The sequence below is a fragment of the Aquarana catesbeiana genome, linkage group LG06, assembly GCF_042186555.1.
Source record: "Aquarana catesbeiana isolate 2022-GZ linkage group LG06, ASM4218655v1, whole genome shotgun sequence".
Classification (NCBI taxonomy): Eukaryota; Metazoa; Chordata; class Amphibia; order Anura; family Ranidae; genus Aquarana; species Aquarana catesbeiana.
Genome location: NC_133329.1, coordinates 416,369,003 through 416,386,181, shown reverse-complemented (window position 1 = coordinate 416,386,181; position 17,179 = coordinate 416,369,003). Strand labels below are relative to the sequence as shown.

The following is a 17,179-nucleotide window of genomic DNA, read 5'->3' as shown; positions in this document are numbered from 1 at the left end:
CGTGTGGCTGCGGGGTTCAGTGAAGAAGACGCGTGTGGCTCCGGGGTTCAGTGAAGGAGACGCGTGTAGTTGCGGGGTTCAGTGAAGGAGACGCGTGTAGCTGCGGGGTTCAGTGAAGGAGACGCGTGTGGCTGCGGGGTTCAGTGAAGGAGACGCGTGTAGTTGCGGGGTTCAGTGAAGGAGACGCGTGTGGCTGCGGGGTTCAGTGAAGGAGACGCGTGTGGCTGCGGGGTTCAGTGAAGGAGACGCGTGTAGTTGCGGGGTTCAGTGAAGGAGACGCGTGTGGCTGCGGGGTTCAGTGAAGGAGACGCGTGCGGCTGCGGGGTTCAGTGAAGGAGACGTGTGCGGCTGCGGGGTTCAGTGAAGGAGACGCGTGTGGCTGCGGGGTTCAGTGAAGGAGACGCGTGTGGCTGCGGGGTTCAGTGAAGGAGACGCGTGTGGCTGCGGGGTTCAGTGTAGAAGACGCGTGTGGCTGCGGGGTTCAGTGTAGAAGACGCGTGTGGCTGCGGGGTTCAGTGTAGAAGATGCGTGTGGCTGCGGGGTTCAGTGTAGAAGACGCGTGTGGCTGCGGGGTTCAGTGTAGAAGACGCGTGTGGCTGCGGGGGTTCAGTGAAGAAGACGCGTGTGGCTGCGGGGTTCAGTGAGGAAGACGCGTGTGGCTGCGGGGTTCAGTGAGGGAGACGCGTGTGGCTGCGGGGGTTCAGTGTAGAAGACGCGTGTGGCTGCGGGGTTCAGTGAAGAAGACGCGTGTGGCTCCGGGGTTCAGTGAAGGAGACGTGTGTAGTTGCGGGGTTCAGTGAAGGAGACGCGTGTGGCTGCGGGGTTCAGTGAAGAAGACGCGTGTGGCTGCGGGGTTCAGTGAAGGAGACGCGTGTGGCTGCGGGGTTCAGAGAAGGAGACGCGTGTGGCTGCGGGGTTCAGTGAAGGAGACGCGTGTGGCTGCGGGGTTCAGTGAAGGAGACGCGTGTGGCTGCGGGGTTCAGTGTAGAAGACGCGTGTGGCTGCGGGGTTCAGTGTAGAAGACGCGTGTGGCTGCGGGGGTTCAGTGAAGAAGACGCGTGTGGCTGCGGGGTTCAGTGAAGGAGACGCGTGTGGCTGCGGGGTTCAGTGAAGGAGACGCGTGTGGCTGCGGGGGTTCAGTGTAGAAGACGCGTGTGGCTGCGGGGGTTCAGTGTAGAAGACGCGTGTGGCTGCGGGGTTCAGTGAAGAAGACGCGTGTGGCTGCGGGGTTCAGTGAAGAAGACGCGTGTGGCTCCGGGGTTCAGTGAAGGAGACGCGTGTAGTTGCGGGTTCAGTGAAGGAGACGCGTGTGGCTGCGGGGTTCAGTGAAGAAGACGCGTGTGGCTCCGGGGTTCAGTGAAGGAGACGCGTGTAGTTGCGGGGTTCAGTGAAGGAGACGTGTGTGGCTGCGGGGTTCAGTGAAGGAGACGCGTGTGGCTGCGGGGTTCAGTGAAGGAGACGCGTGTAGTTGCGGGGTTCAGTGAAGGAGACGCGTGTAGTTGCGGGGTTCAGTGGAGACGCGTGTGGCTGCGGGGTTCAGTGAAGGAGACGCGTGTGGCTGCGGGGTTCAGTGAAGGAGACGCGTGTGGCTGCGGGGTTCAGTGAAGGAGACGCTTGTGGCTGCGAGGTTCAGTGAAGGAGACGCGTGTGGCTGCGGGGTTCAGTGAAGGAGACACGTGTAGCTGCGGGGTTCAGTGAAGAAGACGCGTGTGGCTGCGGGGTTCAGTGAAGGAGACGCGTGTGGCTGCGGGGTTCAGTGAAGGAGATGTGTGCGGCTGTGGGGGTTCAGTGAAGGAGACGCGTGTGGCTGCGGGGTTCAGTGAAGGAGACGCGTGTGGCTGCGGGGTTCAGTGAAGGAGACGCGTGTGGCTGCGGGGTTCAGTGAAGGAGACGCGTGTGGCTGCGGGGTTCAGTGAAGGAGACGCGTGTGGCTGCGGGGTTCAGTGAAGGAGACGCGTGTGGCTGCGGGGTTCAGTGAAGGAGACGCGTGTGGCTGCGGGGTTCAGTGAAGAAGACGCGTGTGGCTGCGGGGTTCAGTGAAGAAGACGCGTGTGGCTGCGGGGGTTCAGTGAAGGAGCCGCGTGTGGCTGCGGGGGTTCAGTGAAGGAGCTGTGTGTGGCTGCGGGGGTTCAGTGAAGGAGACGCGTGTGGCTGCGGGGGTTCAGTGAAGGAGACGCGTGTGGCTGCGGGGGTTCAGTGAAGGAGACGCGTGTGGCTGCGGGGTTCAGTGAAGGAGACGCGTGTGGCTGCGGGGTTCAGTGAAGGAGCTGCGGGGTTCAGTGAAGGAGACGCGCGTGGCTGCGGGGGTTCAGTGAAGGAGACGCGTGTGGCTGCGGGGGTTCAGTGAAGGAGATGCGTGTGGCTGCGGGGTTCAGTGAAGGAGACGCATGTGGCTGCGGGGTTCAGTGAAGGAGACGCGTGTGGCTGCGGGGGTTCAGTGAAGGAGACGCGTGTGGCTGCGGGGGTTCAGTGAAGGAGACGCGTGTGGCTCCGGGGTTCAGTGAAGGAGACGCGTGTGGCTGCGGGGTTCAGTGAAGGAGACGCGTGTGGCTGCGGGGTTCAGTGAAGGAGACGCGTGTGGCTGCGGGGTTCAGTGAAGGAGACGCGTGTGGCTGCGGGGTTCAGTGAAGGAGACGCGTGTGGCTGCGGGGGTTCAGTGTAGAAGACGCGTGTGGCTGCGGGGTTCAGTGAAGAAGACGCGTGTGGCTCCGGGGTTCAGTGAAGGAGACGCGTGTAGTTGCGGGTTCAGTGAAGGAGACGCGTGTGGCTGCGGGGTTCAGTGAAGAAGACGCGTGTGGCTCCGGGGTTCAGTGAAGGAGACGCGTGTAGTTGCGGGGTTCAGTGAAGGAGACGTGTGTGGCTGCGGGGTTCAGTGAAGGAGACGCGTGTGGCTGCGGGGTTCAGTGAAGGAGACGCGTGTGGCTGCGGGGTTCAGTGAAGGAGACGCGTGTAGTTGCGGGGTTCAGTGAAGGAGACGCGTGTAGTTGCGGGGTTCAGTGGAGACGCGTGTGGCTGCGGGGTTCAGTGAAGGAGACGCGTGTGGCTGCGGGGTTCAGTGAAGGAGACGCGTGTGGCTGCGGGGTTCAGTGAAGGAGACGCTTGTGGCTGCGAGGTTCAGTGAAGGAGACGCGTGTGGCTGCGGGGTTCAGTGAAGGAGACACGTGTAGCTGCGGGGTTCAGTGAAGAAGACGCGTGTGGCTGCGGGGTTCAGTGAAGGAGACGCGTGTGGCTGCGGGGTTCAGTGAAGGAGATGTGTGCGGCTGTGGGGGTTCAGTGAAGGAGACGCGTGTGGCTGCGGGGTTCAGTGAAGGAGACGCGTGTGGCTGCGGGGTTCAGTGAAGGAGCTGCGGGGTTCAGTGAAGAAGACGCGTGTGGCTCCGGGTTTTCAGTGAAGGAGACGCGTGTAGTTGCGGGGTTCAGTGAAGGAGACGCGTGTGGCTGCGGGGTTCAGTGAAGGAGACGCGTGTGGCTGCGGGGTTCAGTGAAGGAAACGCGTGTGGCTGCGGGGTTCAGTGAAGGAGACGTGTGTGGCTGCGGGGGTTCAGTGAAGGAGACGCGTGTGGCTCCGGGGTTCAGTGAAGGAGACGCGTGTAGTTGCGGGGTTCAGTGAAGGAGACGCGTGTGGCTGCGGGGTTCAGTGAAGGAGACGCGTGTGGCTGCGGGGTTCAGTGAAGGAGACGCGTGTGGCTGCGGGGTTCAGTGAAGGAGACGCGTGTGGCTGCGGGGTTCAGTGAAGGAGACGCGTGTGGCTGCGGGGTTCAGTGAAGGAGACGCGTGTGGCTGCGGGGTTCAGTGAAGGAGACGCGTGTGGCTGCGGGGTTCAGTGAAGGAGACGCGTGTGGCTGCGGGGTTCAGTGAAGAAGACGCGTGTGGCTGCGGGGTTCAGTGAAGAAGACGCGTGTGGCTGCGGGGGTTCAGTGAAGGAGCCGCGTGTGGCTGCGGGGGTTCAGTGAAGGAGCTGTGTGTGGCTGCGGGGGTTCAGTGAAGGAAACGCGTGTGGCTGCGGGGTTCAGTGAAGGAGACGTGTGTGGCTGCGGGGGTTCAGTGAAGGAGACGCGTGTGGCTCCGGGGTTCAGTGAAGGAGACGCGTGTAGTTGCGGGGTTCAGTGAAGGAGACGCGTGTGGCTGCGGGGTTCAGTGAAGGAGACGCGTGTGGCTGCGGGGTTCAGTGAAGGAGACGCGTGTGGCTGCGGGGTTCAGTGAAGGAAACGCGTGTGGCTGCGGGGTTCAGTGAAGGAGACGCGTGTGGCTGCGGGGTTCAGTGAAGGAGACGCGTGTGGCTGCGGGGTTCAGTGAAGGAGACGCGTGTGGCTGCGGGGTTCAGTGAAGGAGACGCGTGTGGCTGCGGGGTTCAGTGAAGGAGACGCGTGTGGCTGCGGGGTTCAGTGAAGGAAACGCGTGTGGCTGCGGGGTTCAGTGAAGGAGACGCGTGTGGCTGCGGGGTTCAGTGAAGGAGACGCGTGTGGCTGCGGGGTTCAGTGAAGGAGACGCGTGTGGCTGCGGGGTTCAGTGAAGGAGACGTGTGTGGCTGCGGGGTTCAGTGAAGGAGATGTGTGCGGCTGTGGGGTTCAGTGAAGGAGACGCGTGTGGCTGCGGGGGTTCAGTGAAGGAGATGTGTGCGGCTGTGGGGTTCAGTGAAGAAGACGCGTGTGGCTCCGGGTTTTCAGTGAAGGAGACGCGTGTAGCTGCGGGGTTCAGTGAAGGAGATGTGTGCGGCTGTGGGGTTCAGTGAAGAAGACGCGTGTGGCTCCGGGTTTTCAGTGAAGGAGACGCGTGTAGTTGCGGGGTTCAGTGAAGGAGACGCGTGTGGCTGCGGGGTTCAGTGAAGGAAACGCGTGTGGCTGCGGGGTTCAGTGAAGGAGACGTGTGTGGCTGCGGGGGTTCAGTGAAGGAGACGCGTGTGGCTCCGGGGTTCAGTGAAGGAGACGCGTGTAGTTGCGGGGTTCAGTGAAGGAGACGCGTGTGGCTGCGGGGTTCAGTGAAGGAGACGCGTGTGGCTGCGGGGTTCAGTGAAGGAGACGCGTGTGGCTGCGGGGTTCAGTGAAGGAAACGCGTGTGGCTGCGGGGTTCAGTGAAAGAGACGCGTGTGGCTGCGGGGTTCAGTGAAGGAAACGCGTGTGGCTGCGGGGTTCAGTGAAGGAGACGCGTGTAGTTGCGGGGTTCAGTGAAGGAGACGCGTGTGGCTGCGGGGTTCAGTGAAGGAGACGCGTGTGGCTGCGGGGTTCAGTGAAGGAGACGCGTGTGGCTGCGGGGTTCAGTGAAGGAGACGCGTGTGGCTGCGGGGTTCAGTGAAGGAGACGCGTGTGGCTGCGGGGTTCAGTGAAGGAGACGCGTGTGGCTGCGGGGTTCAGTGAAGAAGACGCGTGTGGCTGCGGGGTTCAGTGAAGAAGACGCGTGTGGCTGCGGGGGTTCAGTGAAGGAGACGCGTGTGGCTGCGGGGGTTCAGTGAAGGAGACGCGTGTGGCTGCGGGGTTCAGTGAAGGAGACGCGTGTGGCTGCGGGGTTCAGTGAAGGAGCTGCGGGGTTCAGTGAAGGAGACGCGTGTGGCTGCGGGGGTTCAGTGAAGGAGACGCGTGTGGCTGCGGGGGTTCAGTGAAGGAGATGCGTGTGGCTGCGGGGTTCAGTGAAGGAGACGCGTGTGGCTGCGGGGTTCAGTGAAGGAGACGCGTGTGGCTGCGGGGGTTCAGTGAAGGAGACGCGTGTGGCTGCGGGGGTTCAGTGAAGGAGACGCGTGTGGCTGCGGGGTTCAGTGAAGGAGACGCGTGTGGCTGCGGGGTTCAGTGAAGGAGACGCGTGTGGCTGCGGGGTTCAGTGAAGGAAACGCGTGTGGCTGCGGGGTTCAGTGAAGGAGACGCGTGTGGCTGCGGGGTTCAGTGAAGGAGACGCGTGTGGCTGCGGGGTTCAGTGAAGGAGACGCGTGTGGCTGCGGGGTTCAGTGAAGGAGATGTGTGTGGCTGCGGGGTTCAGTGAAGGAGATGTGTGCGGCTGTGGGGTTCAGTGAAGGAGACGCGTGTGGCTGCGGGGGTTCAGTGAAGGAGATTTGTGCGGCTGTGGGGTTCAGTGAAGAAGACGCGTGTGGCTCCGGGTTTTCAGTGTAGGAGACGCGTGTAGCTGCGGGGTTCAGTGAAGGAGATGTGTGCGGCTGTGGGGTTCAGTGAAGAAGACGCGTGTGGCTCCGGGTTTTCAGTGAAGGAGACGCGTGTAGTTGCGGGGTTCAGTGAAGGAGACGCGTGTGGCTGCGGGGTTCAGTGAAGGAAACGCGTGTGGCTGCGGGGTTCAGTGAAGGAGACGTGTGTGGCTGCGGGGGTTCAGTGAAGGAGACGCGTGTGGCTCCGGGCTTCAGTGAAGGAGACGCGTGTAGTTGCGGGGTTCAGTGAAGGAGACGCGTGTGGCTGCGGGGTTCAGTGAAGGAGACGCGTGTGGCTGCGGGGTTCAGTGAAGGAGACGCGTGTGGCTGCGGGGTTCAGTGAAGGAGACGCGTGTGGCTGCGGGGTTCAGTGAAGGAAACGCGTGTGGCTGCGGGGTTCAGTGAAGAAGACGCGTGTGGCTGCGGGGTTCAGTGAAGAAGACGCGTGTGGCTGCGGGGGTTCAGTGAAGGAGCCGCGTGTGGCTGCGGGGGTTCAGTGAAGGAGCTGCGTGTGGCTGCGGGGGTTCAGTGAAGGAGACGCGTGTGGCTGCGGGGGTTCAGTGAAGGAGACGCGTGTGGCTGCGGGGGTTCAGTGAAGGAGACGCGTGTGGCTGCGGGGTTCAGTGAAGGAGACGCGTGTGGCTGCGGGGTTCAGTGAAGGAGCTGCGGGGTTCAGTGAAGGAGACGCGTGTGGCTGCGGGGGTTCAGTGAAGGAGACGCGTGTGGCTGCGGGGGTTCAGTGAAGGAGATGCGTGTGGCTGCGGGGTTCAGTGAAGGAGACGCATGTGGCTGGGGGTTCAGTGAAGGAGACGCGTGTGGTTGTGGGGTTCAGTGAAGGAGACGCGTGTGGCTGCGGGGGTTCAGTGAAGGAGACGCGTGTGGCTGCGGGGTTCAGTGAAGGAGACGCGTGTGGCTGCGGGGGTTCAGTGAAGGAGACGCGTGTGGCTGCGGGGGTTCAGTGAAGGAGACGCGTGTGGCTGCGGGGGTTCAGTGAAGGAGACGCGTGTGGCTGCGGGGTTCAGTGAAGGAGACGCGTGTGGCTGCGGGGTTCAGTGAAGGAGACGCGTGTGGCTGCGGGGTTCAGTGAAGGAGACGCGTGTGGCTGCGGGGTTCAGTGAAGGAGACGCGTGTGGCTGCGGGGTTCAGTGAAGGAGACGCGTGTGGCTGCGGGGTTCAGTGAAGGAGACGCGTGTGGCTGCGGGGTTCAGTGAAGGAGACGCGTGTGGCTGCGGGGTTCAGTGAAGGAGACGCGTGTGGCTGCGGGGTTCAGTGAAGGAGACGCGTGTGGCTGCGGGGTTCAGTGAAGGAGACGCGTGTGGCTGCGGGGTTCAGTGAAGGAGACGCGTGTGGCTGCGGGGGTTCAGTGAAGGAGACGCGTGTGGCTGCGGGGGTTCAGTGAAGGAGACGCGTGTGGCTGCGGGGTTCAGTGAAGGAGACGCGTGTGGCTGCGGGGTTCAGTGAAGGAGACGCGTGTGGCTGCGGGGTTCAGTGAAGGAGACGCGTGTGGCTGCGGGGTTCAGTGAAGGAGACGCGTGTGGCTGCGGGGTTCAGTGAAGGAGACGCGTGTGGCTGTGGGGTTCAGTGAAGGAGACGCGTGTGGCTGTGGGGTTCAGTGAAGGAGACGCGTGTGGCTGCGGGGTTCAGTGAAGGAGACGCGTGTGGCTGTGGGGTTTAGTGAAGGAGACGCGTGTGGCTGCGGGATTCAGTGAAGGAGATGTGTGCGGCTGTGGGGTTCAGTGAAGGAGACGCGTGTGGCTGCGGGGTTCAGTGAAGGAGACGCGTGTGGCTGCGGGGGTTCAGTGAAGGAGACGTGTGCGGCTGCGGGGTTCAGTGAAGGAGACGCGTGTGGCTGCGGGGTTCAGTGAAGGAGACGCGTGTGGCTGCGGGGTTCAGTGAAGGAGACGCGTGTGGCTGCGGGGTTCAGTGAAGGAGACGCGTGTGGCTGCGGGGTTCAGTGAAGGAGACGCGTGTGGCTGCGGGGTTCAGTGAAGGAGATGCGTGTGGCTGCGGGGTTCAGTGAAGGAGACGCGTGTGGCTGCGGGGTTCAGTGAAGGAGACGCGTGTGGCTGCGGGGGTTCAGTGAAGGAGATGTGTGCGGCTGCGGGGTTCAGTGAAGGAGACGCGTGTGGCTGCGGGGTTCAGTGAAGGAGACGCGTGTGGCTGCGGGGTTCAGTGAAGGAGACGCGTGTGGCTGCGGGGTTCAGTGAAGGAGACGCGTGTGGCTGCGGGGGTTCAGTGAAGGAGATGTGTGCGGCTGCGGGGTTCAGTGAAGGAGACGCGTGTGGCTGCGGGGTTCAGTGAAGGAGACGCGTGTGGCTGCGGGGTTCAGTGAAGGAGACGCGTGTGGCTGCGGGGTTCAGTGAAGGAGACGCGTGTGGCTGCGGGGTTCAGTGAAGGAGACGCGTGTGGCTGCGGGGTTCAGTGAAGGAGACGCGTGTGGCTGCGGGGTTCAGTGAAGAAGACGCGTGTGGCTGCGGGGTTCAGTGAAGGAGATGCGTGTGGCTGCGGGGTTCAGTGAAGGAGATGCGTGTGGCTGCGGGGTTCAGTGAAGGAGACGCGTGTGGCTGCGGGGTTCAGTGAAGGAGACGTGTGTGGCTGCGGGGTTCAGTGAAGGAGACGCGTGTGGCTGCGGGGTTCAGTGAAGGAGACGCGTGTGGCTGCGGGGTTCAGTGAAGGAGCTGCGGGGGTTCAGTGAAGGAGACGCGTGTGGCTGCGGGGTTCAGTGAAGGAGACGTGTGTGGCTGCGGGGGTTCAGTGAAGGAGCTGCGGGGGTTCGGTGAAGGAGACGCGTGTGGCTGCGGGGTTCAGTGAAGGAGACGTGTGTGGCTGCGGGGTTCAGTGAAGGAGCTGCGGGGGTTCAGTGAAGGAGACGCGTGTGGCTGAGGGGTTCAGTGAAGGAGACGCGTGTGGCTTCGGGATTTAGGGGTCAGAGGTTGCTGTACCTGTCTATATCCAGAGGGCCGAGGACATCCTGTAGTTTCTGGCAGTTTCCTTCTTCTGCATTTCGGCACATCCCCCACACCGCGTTCACCACCGTCCCGATACCGGCCGCATCATCTGAGGAGACAGTGCAATCAGCACACAGGATGAACAATAGGAGGGGCCTTTGTAGGAGTAACATAACATAACAAGGCGCTATGAGAGGATCAGCAAAGAAGGTAATTGTAGATGGAAATCGCCACTAATGGGAGAGATATAAAACTTTCCATTTTCATTGAATACCTTATTTTAGGCCCAATGATGTCATCACTGGGTCTCCGAGCTTCTCTATGAAATGCAAGCAGATCATGGCTGGTGGGAGGGGCCAGCAGGGGCAGATCATGGCTGGTGGGAGGGGCTGACGGGGGCTGTACGTAGAAAACATCCCAGCCCCCGGCCTCAGTACTCCTCTCACAAGCCCTCAGCCCTGATGCAAGCAGTGGGAGGAGTTATGCAAATATCAAAAAGTCATGCTGGGTGGGCGTCGGCCTGGTGGAGTGGGCGTTCCTAGGCAGGCTATATTTAAATTTGTAAGATATTAGAGAAGTGGGAGGGGCTTGGTGCAGGAGTTGATATAAAGCAGGGATATGCAATTATCGGACCTCCAGCTGTTACAAAACTACAAGTCCCATCATGCCTCTGCCTCTGGGTGTTATGCTTGTGGCTGTCAGAGTCTTGCTATGCCTCATGGGACTTGTAGTTCTGCAACAGCTGGAGGTGCGCTAATTGCATATCCCTGGTGTTGTAGATGTATTTACATAAATTCCGCCCACATGTGACGCTGAGCCTTCATGATTGGCAGAACTAAAATCCAATGAATAAAAGGCTGGGGTGGGGCAGGCTGGGAATGGGGGAGGGGATATACCGGGGCAGTAATGATGGGGGAGGGGGGTCACCTAATCCCAGGATGTTGCGGAGATTCTTCATGGCGTTGGTGACTTCCCCCAATCTGCTGTACACTTCATTCATCCGCGGATAGACGCCGCTCAATGACGGGACATCGAAGAGATTCTGGAAGTGGGAGACCAGCGCCTGTAGAGTGTACGGGGAGATCACAGCGCCACCCTGAGGAGGAAAATGGAATATGAGAAACCGCAATAACCAGGGAGGGGCCACACCTCATCTACTCACCGGACACCACATGACATGATGGGAGTTGTAGTCTTAGAATCGGCCAAAAATACCCCCATCCCACACTGCTGTACCCCAATCTACACCCCCCTTATTCAGTGCCACCACACTTCACTATACTCCCCTCCCCCCATCCCACAATTCTGTACCCCAATCTACACCCCCCTTATTCAGTGCCACCACACTTCACTATACTCCCCTCCCCCATCCCACAATTCTGTACCCCAATCTACACCCCCATTATTCAGTGCCACCACCCTTCACTATACTCCCCCCCCCCCCCCATCCCACACTGCTGTACCCCAATCTACACCCCATTATTCAGTGCCACCTCCCTTCACTATACTCCCCCCCCCACACTGCTGTACCCCAATCTACACCCCATTATTCAGTGCCACCACACTTCACTATACTCCCCCCCCCCCCATCCCACACTGCTGTACCCCAATCTACACCCCATTATTCAGTGCCACCACTCTTCACTATACTCCCCTCCCCCCATCCCACACTGCTGTACCCCAATCTACACCCCATTATTCAGTGCCACCTCCCTTCACTATACTCCCCCCCCCCACACTGCTGTACCCCAATCTACACCCCATTATTCAGTGCCACCACACTTCACTATACTCCCCCCCCCACACTGCTGTACCCCAATCTACACCCCATTATTCAGTGCCACCACCCTTCACTATACTCCCCCCCCCCCACACTGCTGTACCCCAATCTACACCCCATTATTCAGTGCCACCACTCTTCACTATACTCCCCTCCCCCCATCCCACACTGCTGTACCCCAATCTACACCCCATTATTCCATGCCACCACCCTTCACTATACTCCCCTCCCCCCCATCTCACACTGCTGTACCCCAATCTACACCCCATTATTCAGTGCCACCACTCTTCACTATACTCCCCCCCCCCCCATCCCACACTGCTGTACCCCAATCTACACCCCATTATTCCATGCCACCACCCTTCACTATACTCCCCCCCCCCCATCCCACACTGCTGTACCCCAATCTACACCCCATTATTCCATGCCACCACCCTTCACTATACTCCCCCCCCCCATCCCACACTGCTGTACCCCAATCTACACCCCATTATTCCATGCCACCACCCTTCACTATACTCCCCTCCCCCCCCATCTCACACTGCTGTACCCCAATCTACACCCCATTATTCAGTGCCACCACTCTTCACTATACTCCCCCCCCCCCCATCCCACACTGCTGTACCCCAATCTACACCCCATTATTCCATGCCACCACCCTTCACTATACTCCCCCCCCCCATCCCACACTGCTGTACCCCAATCTACACCCCATTATTCCATGCCACCACCCTTCACTGTACTCCCCCCCCCACTGCTGTACCCCAATCTACACCCCATTATTCAGTGCTACCACACTTCACTATACTCCCCTCCCCCATCCCACACTGCTGTACCCCAATCTACACCCCATTATTCCATGCCACCACCCTTCACTGTACTCCCCCCCCCACTGCTGTACCCCAATCTACACCCCATTATTCAGTGCTACCACACTTCACTATACTCCCTCCCCCATCCCACACTGCTGTACCCCAATCTACACCCCATTATTCAGTGCTACCACACTTCACTATACTCCCTCCCCCCGTCCCACACTGCTGTACCCCAATCTACACCCCGATTATTCAGTGCCACCACTCTTCACTATACCCCCCCCCCCCCCCCCCCCATTATTCAGTGCCACTACCCTTCACTACATAACTCTGGCTCACAATCTGCATTCCAATTAACCCCAAAGGAGATGAGTAGAGATGAGGTCAGGTGATAAGTAGGGATGAGGTCAGGTGATAAGTAGGGATGAGGTCAGGGCTCTGTACAGGACACTCGAGTTCCTCCACACCAAACTGGTCATCCATTTCTTTATGGAGCTGATCATCTCATTACGAAAACCATGACCATTATTACCGAGTTCCTCCATGCCCATTAATATGGAGTTGCCCAATTTGTGGCCTTTAACATCCTCCACCTTTTGGGGAAAGTTTTCAACAAAATTTTGGAGGGTGTCTGTGGGAATTTGTACCATTTGTGAGATCAGGTACTGATGACGGATGAGAAGACCTGGCTCACATATTGGGCGCCAAAAAAAACCTGGCTCGCAATCAGGATTCAAATTCATCGCAAAGCTGATCAGTTGGGATGAAGTCAGAGCTCTGAATAGGACACTCCAGTTCCTCCACCCCAAACTAGTCACACCATGTCTTTATGGATCTGGTCATTTCATTCCAAAAACCATGGCCATTATTATGGAGTTGCCCACTTTGTGGCCTTTAACATTCTCCACTCTTGTAGGGAAGGTTTTCCACAAGATTTTGTAGGGTGTCTGTGGAATCTGTACCATTTATGAGGTCAGCTACTGATGTTGGATAAGAAGACCTGGCTCACATGATGGGCCCCAAGTCATCCCAAAGCTGTGCAGTAGGGTTGAGGTCAGGGCTCTGTGCAGGACACTCAAATTCCTCCATGACCTCAATTCTACTGAACACCTTTGGGATAAGAAGTTCTCAGGACTTCTCATCCCAAAGGTGTTCCGTAGGGTTAAAGGCAGGTACTGATGTTAGATGAGAAGACCTTATACCAAATGTCTTCCAAAAGTAGGGATGAGGTCAGGGCTCTCTACGGGACACTCAAGTTCCTCTACACCAAACTGGTCATCCATATCTCTTATGGAGCTGGCTTTGTACACAGGAGGGGGGGGGGGGGGGCACAGTCATGGGGGAACAGAAAAGGGTCTTCACCAAACTGTTACCACAAGGTTGGAAGAGCACAATTGTCTACAATGTCTTTGTATGATGGAGGATTACCAGGACTCTTCACTGGAGACACGTAAACTGAGTCATCGGAAGGAGGTTCACATACTTTTGTCCATATAGTCTAAAAATAAGCAGTTTTTATAAAGCTGAGTATACATGGTACAATCTGATTGTACAATCATCTTTAAATTTATCACCCCCGTGCTCTCCTCTGTCTTTACTGACCCCCCGTGCTCTCCTCTGTCTTTAGTGACCCCCGTGCTCTCCTCTGTCCTTTAGTGACCCCTGTGCTCTCCTCTGTCTTTAGTGACCCCTGTGCTCTCATCCGTCTTTAGTGACCCCTGTGCTCTCCTCTGTCTTTAGTGACCCCCGTGCTCTCCTCTGTCTTTACTGACCCCCCGTGCTCTCCTCTGTCTTTAGTGACCCCGTGCTCTCCTCTGTCTTTAGTGACCCCTGTGCTCTCATCCGTCTTTAGTGACCCCCGTGCTCTCCTCTGTCTTTACTGACCCCCCGTGCTCTCCTCTGTCTTTAGTGACCCCTGTGCTCTCTTCTGTCTTTACTGACCCCCCGTGCTCTCCTCTGTCTTTACTGACCCCCCGTGCTCTCCTCTGTCTTTACTGACCCCCCCGTTGCTCTCCTCTGTCTTTACTGACCCCCCGTGCTCTCCTCTGTCTTTAGTGACCCTGTGCTCTCATCCGTCTTTAGTGACCCCCGTGCTCTCCTCTGTCTTTACTGACCCCCCGTGCTCTCCTCTGTCTTTACTGACCCCTGTGCTCTCCTCTGTCTTTAGTGACTCCCCGTGTTCTCCTCTGTCTTTAGTGACCCCCGTGCTCTCCTCTGTCTTTAGTGACCCCCGTGCTCTCCTCTGTCTTTACTGACCCCTGTGCTCTCCTCTGTCTTTAGTGACTCCCCGTGTTCTCCTCTGTCTTTAGTGACCCCCGTGCTCTCCTCTGTCTTAGTGACCCCCGTGCTCTCCTCCGTCTTTAGTGACCCCCGTGCTCTCCTCCGTCTTTAGTGACCCCCGTGTTCTCCTCTGTCTTTAGTGACCCCCTGTGCTCTCCTCTGTCTTTACTGACCCCCTGTGCTCTCCTCTGTCTTTACTGACCCCCGTGCTCTCCTCTGTCTTTACTGACCCCCCGTGCTCTCCTCTGTCTTTAGTGACCCCTGTGCTCTCCTCTGTCTTTAGTGACCCCCGTGCTCTCCTCTGTCTTTAGTGACTCCCGTGCTCTCCTCTGTCTTTAGTGACCCCCCGTGTTCTCCTCTGTCTTTACTGACCCCCCGTGCTCTCCTCTGTCTTTAGTGACCCCCGTGCTCTCCTCTGTCTTTAGTGACCCCCCGTGCTCTCCTGTCTTTAGTGACCCCTGTGCTCTCCTCTGTCTTTAGTGACCCCCCGTGCTCTCCTCTGTCTTTAGTGACCCCCGTGCTCTCCTCTGTCTTTACTGACCCCCGTGCTCTCCCCTGTCTTTAGTGACCCCCGTGTTCTCCCCTGTCTTTAGTGACCCCCGTGTTCTCCCCTGTCTTTAGTGACCCCCGTGTTCTCCCCTGTCTTTAGTGACCCCCGTGCTCTCCCCTGTCTTTAGTGACCCCCGTGTTCTCCTCCATCTTTAGTGACCCCCGTGTTCTCCTCCATCTTTAGTGACCCCCGTGTTCTCCTCTGTCTTTAGTGACCCCTGTGCTCTCCTCTGTCTTTAGTGACCCCCGTGCTCTCCTCTGTCTTTAGTGACCCCTGTGCTCTCCTCTGTCTTTAGTGACCCCCGTGTTCTCCTCTGTCTTTAGTGACCCCCGTGCTCTCCTCTGTCTTTAGTGACCCCCGTGTTCTCCTCCATCTTTAGTGACCCCCGTGTTCTCCTCCATCTTTAGTGACCCCCGTGTTCTCCTCCATCTTAAGTGACCCCCGTGCTCTCCTCTGTCTTTAGTGACCCCCGTGCTCTCCTCTGTCTTTACTGACCCCCCGTGCTCTCCTCTGTCTTTAGTGACCCCCCGTGCTCTCCTCTGTCTTTAGTGACCCCCGTGCTCTCCTCTGTCTTTACTGACCCCTGTGCTCTCCTCCATCTTTAGTGACCCCCTGTGACCCTTATACAGTTCTGTGTCTCCGGTGAATCTTGCATTCTGTGCCCCTAGAGCACCCAGACCACATTGTGTTATCCTGTCACACCTGCACCCCCCGTGTCCGGCATCATCCAGTGACTTCTAGTGCAGTGTGACTGAGGACCTCCACACCCCCGGTCCCTCCATGCAGTCTCAGGTATGCTCTATCACCAGGACTGTCCCCTTTCTGTGTACACAGACCCCTATACACATCATCGACTTCATCTAGGAAGTCAGTGATTTGCTCCACCTCCTTGAATACCTCATTATTTCTATATGTACTTTGGACAGCCCACCAATGAGGTCTCCCGGCTGTAATTGCCGCCTCCTGTCCACCTGGTTAGGTTTGCCCCCGCAGTGATGTATGTAGGTGCCTGATCTCAGTGGCAGTCCCCCCCGGAGGATGATAATGACAAACCAATCAACTGCCCATCATCCGAGACCGCCCAATCATCTGTGACTATGCCCAGGGGCGAGCCGATACCCAGGGCAGGAAGTGCAGAGTGTACATGTTGTATATTACCCCTGAAACCAATCGTTTAATAATATATTCCTTTATATTACTAAAGCAACTCTTATAAATGATCATACTTGTGTGACTGCACCCTTGGTTACTAGCAAATACCGGTGACTCTGCCAATTCCCCTCCCTTCCTGTAGCATTCTGACCACACCAGGCAAGGAAGCAGATTTATTTTGGTGTAATTGGTTTATGTCCCTTCTGATTGGAGCTACAGGATGCTGTGCCAACACATGGGGTGCCTGTACCCCCATGTTCAGCTTTGCTTCCACACCCCCTTTCCCAGCCCTGCCTGACACACCCCCTTCCCATCAATGGAGACACACCCCCTGCCCATCAATGGAGACACACCCCCTGCCCATCAATGGAGACACACCCACTGCCCATCAATGGTGACACACCCCCTGCCCATCAATGGAAACCCAACCCCTGCCCATCAATGGAGACACACCCATTGCCCATCAATGGAGACACACCCCCTGCCCATCAATGGAGACACACCCACTGCCCATCAATGGAGACACACCCACTGTCCATCAATGGAGACACACCCACTGCCCATCAATGAAGACACACCCACTGCCCCTGTATATACTATATAGAGTGTGACAGATTACATTTTATATAATTCTCTCTCTCTTTACTGAAGAAAGGTTTCTCCTGTACAGGCGGCTCAGGTCAGTAGACTAGTAAGAAGGGAAACCTACATGGACGACCTTCTTCTCCTGTAATAGATTTGTCATCTCTGTCTGCTGCTGACGCATTTTAGCGATGAAGTCATCTTCTAAGTCCCGGATTTTGGTTCGGACACTGTCCAAAATGCGCTGCAATTCATTGGCTTTCTGCTCCTGGCGTCCGGCTCGGTTGTGCTGTAAGCGAACATCCTCTCTGGAATACATCAGATCCGTGATTGGCTTTATGTTCACTTCCCCTGCCCCCCCCAACAACGTATGCTCCCCTAGTACACAGTCCCCCACAATCTACGCTCCACCGGTACACATCCCCCCACAACCTACGCTCTACCGGTACACAGCCCCCCGCAACATACGCTCCACAGCCCCCCCGCAACATACGCTCCACAGCCCCCCCGCAACATACGCTCCACAGTCCCCCCATAACCTACGCTCCCCTGGTACACAGCCCCCCACAATGTGTGCTCTCCTGGTACACAGCCCCCTGCAATGTGCGCTCCCTTGGTACACAGCCCCCCACAATGTGCGCTCCCCTGGTACACAGCCCTCCACAATGTACGCTCCACAGCCCCACCACATCCTACACTCCCCTGGTACACCGCCCCCCCCGAATGTGCGCTCCTCTGGTACACAGCCCCCCACAATGTGCGCTCCCCTGGTACACAGCCCTCCACAATGTACGCTCCACAGCCCCACCACAACCTACACTCCCCTGGTACACCGCCCCCCCCCGAATGTGCTCTCCTCTGGTACACAGCCCCCCACAATGTGCGCTCCCCTGGTACGCAGCCCCCCACAATGTGCGCTCCCCTGGTAGACAGCCACCCACAATG

General features: G+C 58.2%; 1 protein-coding gene across 7 annotated transcripts in view; it reads right to left on the bottom strand.

Moving 5' to 3' along the window:
• The window catches only part of CEP70 (centrosomal protein 70), a 280,741-nt gene that overhangs the window by 2,555 nt on the left and 261,007 nt on the right, over positions 1 to 17,179 (bottom strand). For all 7 annotated transcript variants that reach the window (XM_073634557.1, XM_073634554.1, XM_073634550.1 and 4 more), the window contains 3 exons: positions 16,362 to 16,542; positions 10,003 to 10,171; positions 9,070 to 9,184 (listed from right to left, as the gene is read on the bottom strand). In XM_073634557.1, coding sequence (XP_073490658.1) covers positions 9,070 to 9,184; positions 10,003 to 10,171; positions 16,362 to 16,542 — 465 coding nt within the window. The remainder of the gene's footprint in view (positions 1 to 9,069; positions 9,185 to 10,002; positions 10,172 to 16,361; positions 16,543 to 17,179) is intronic.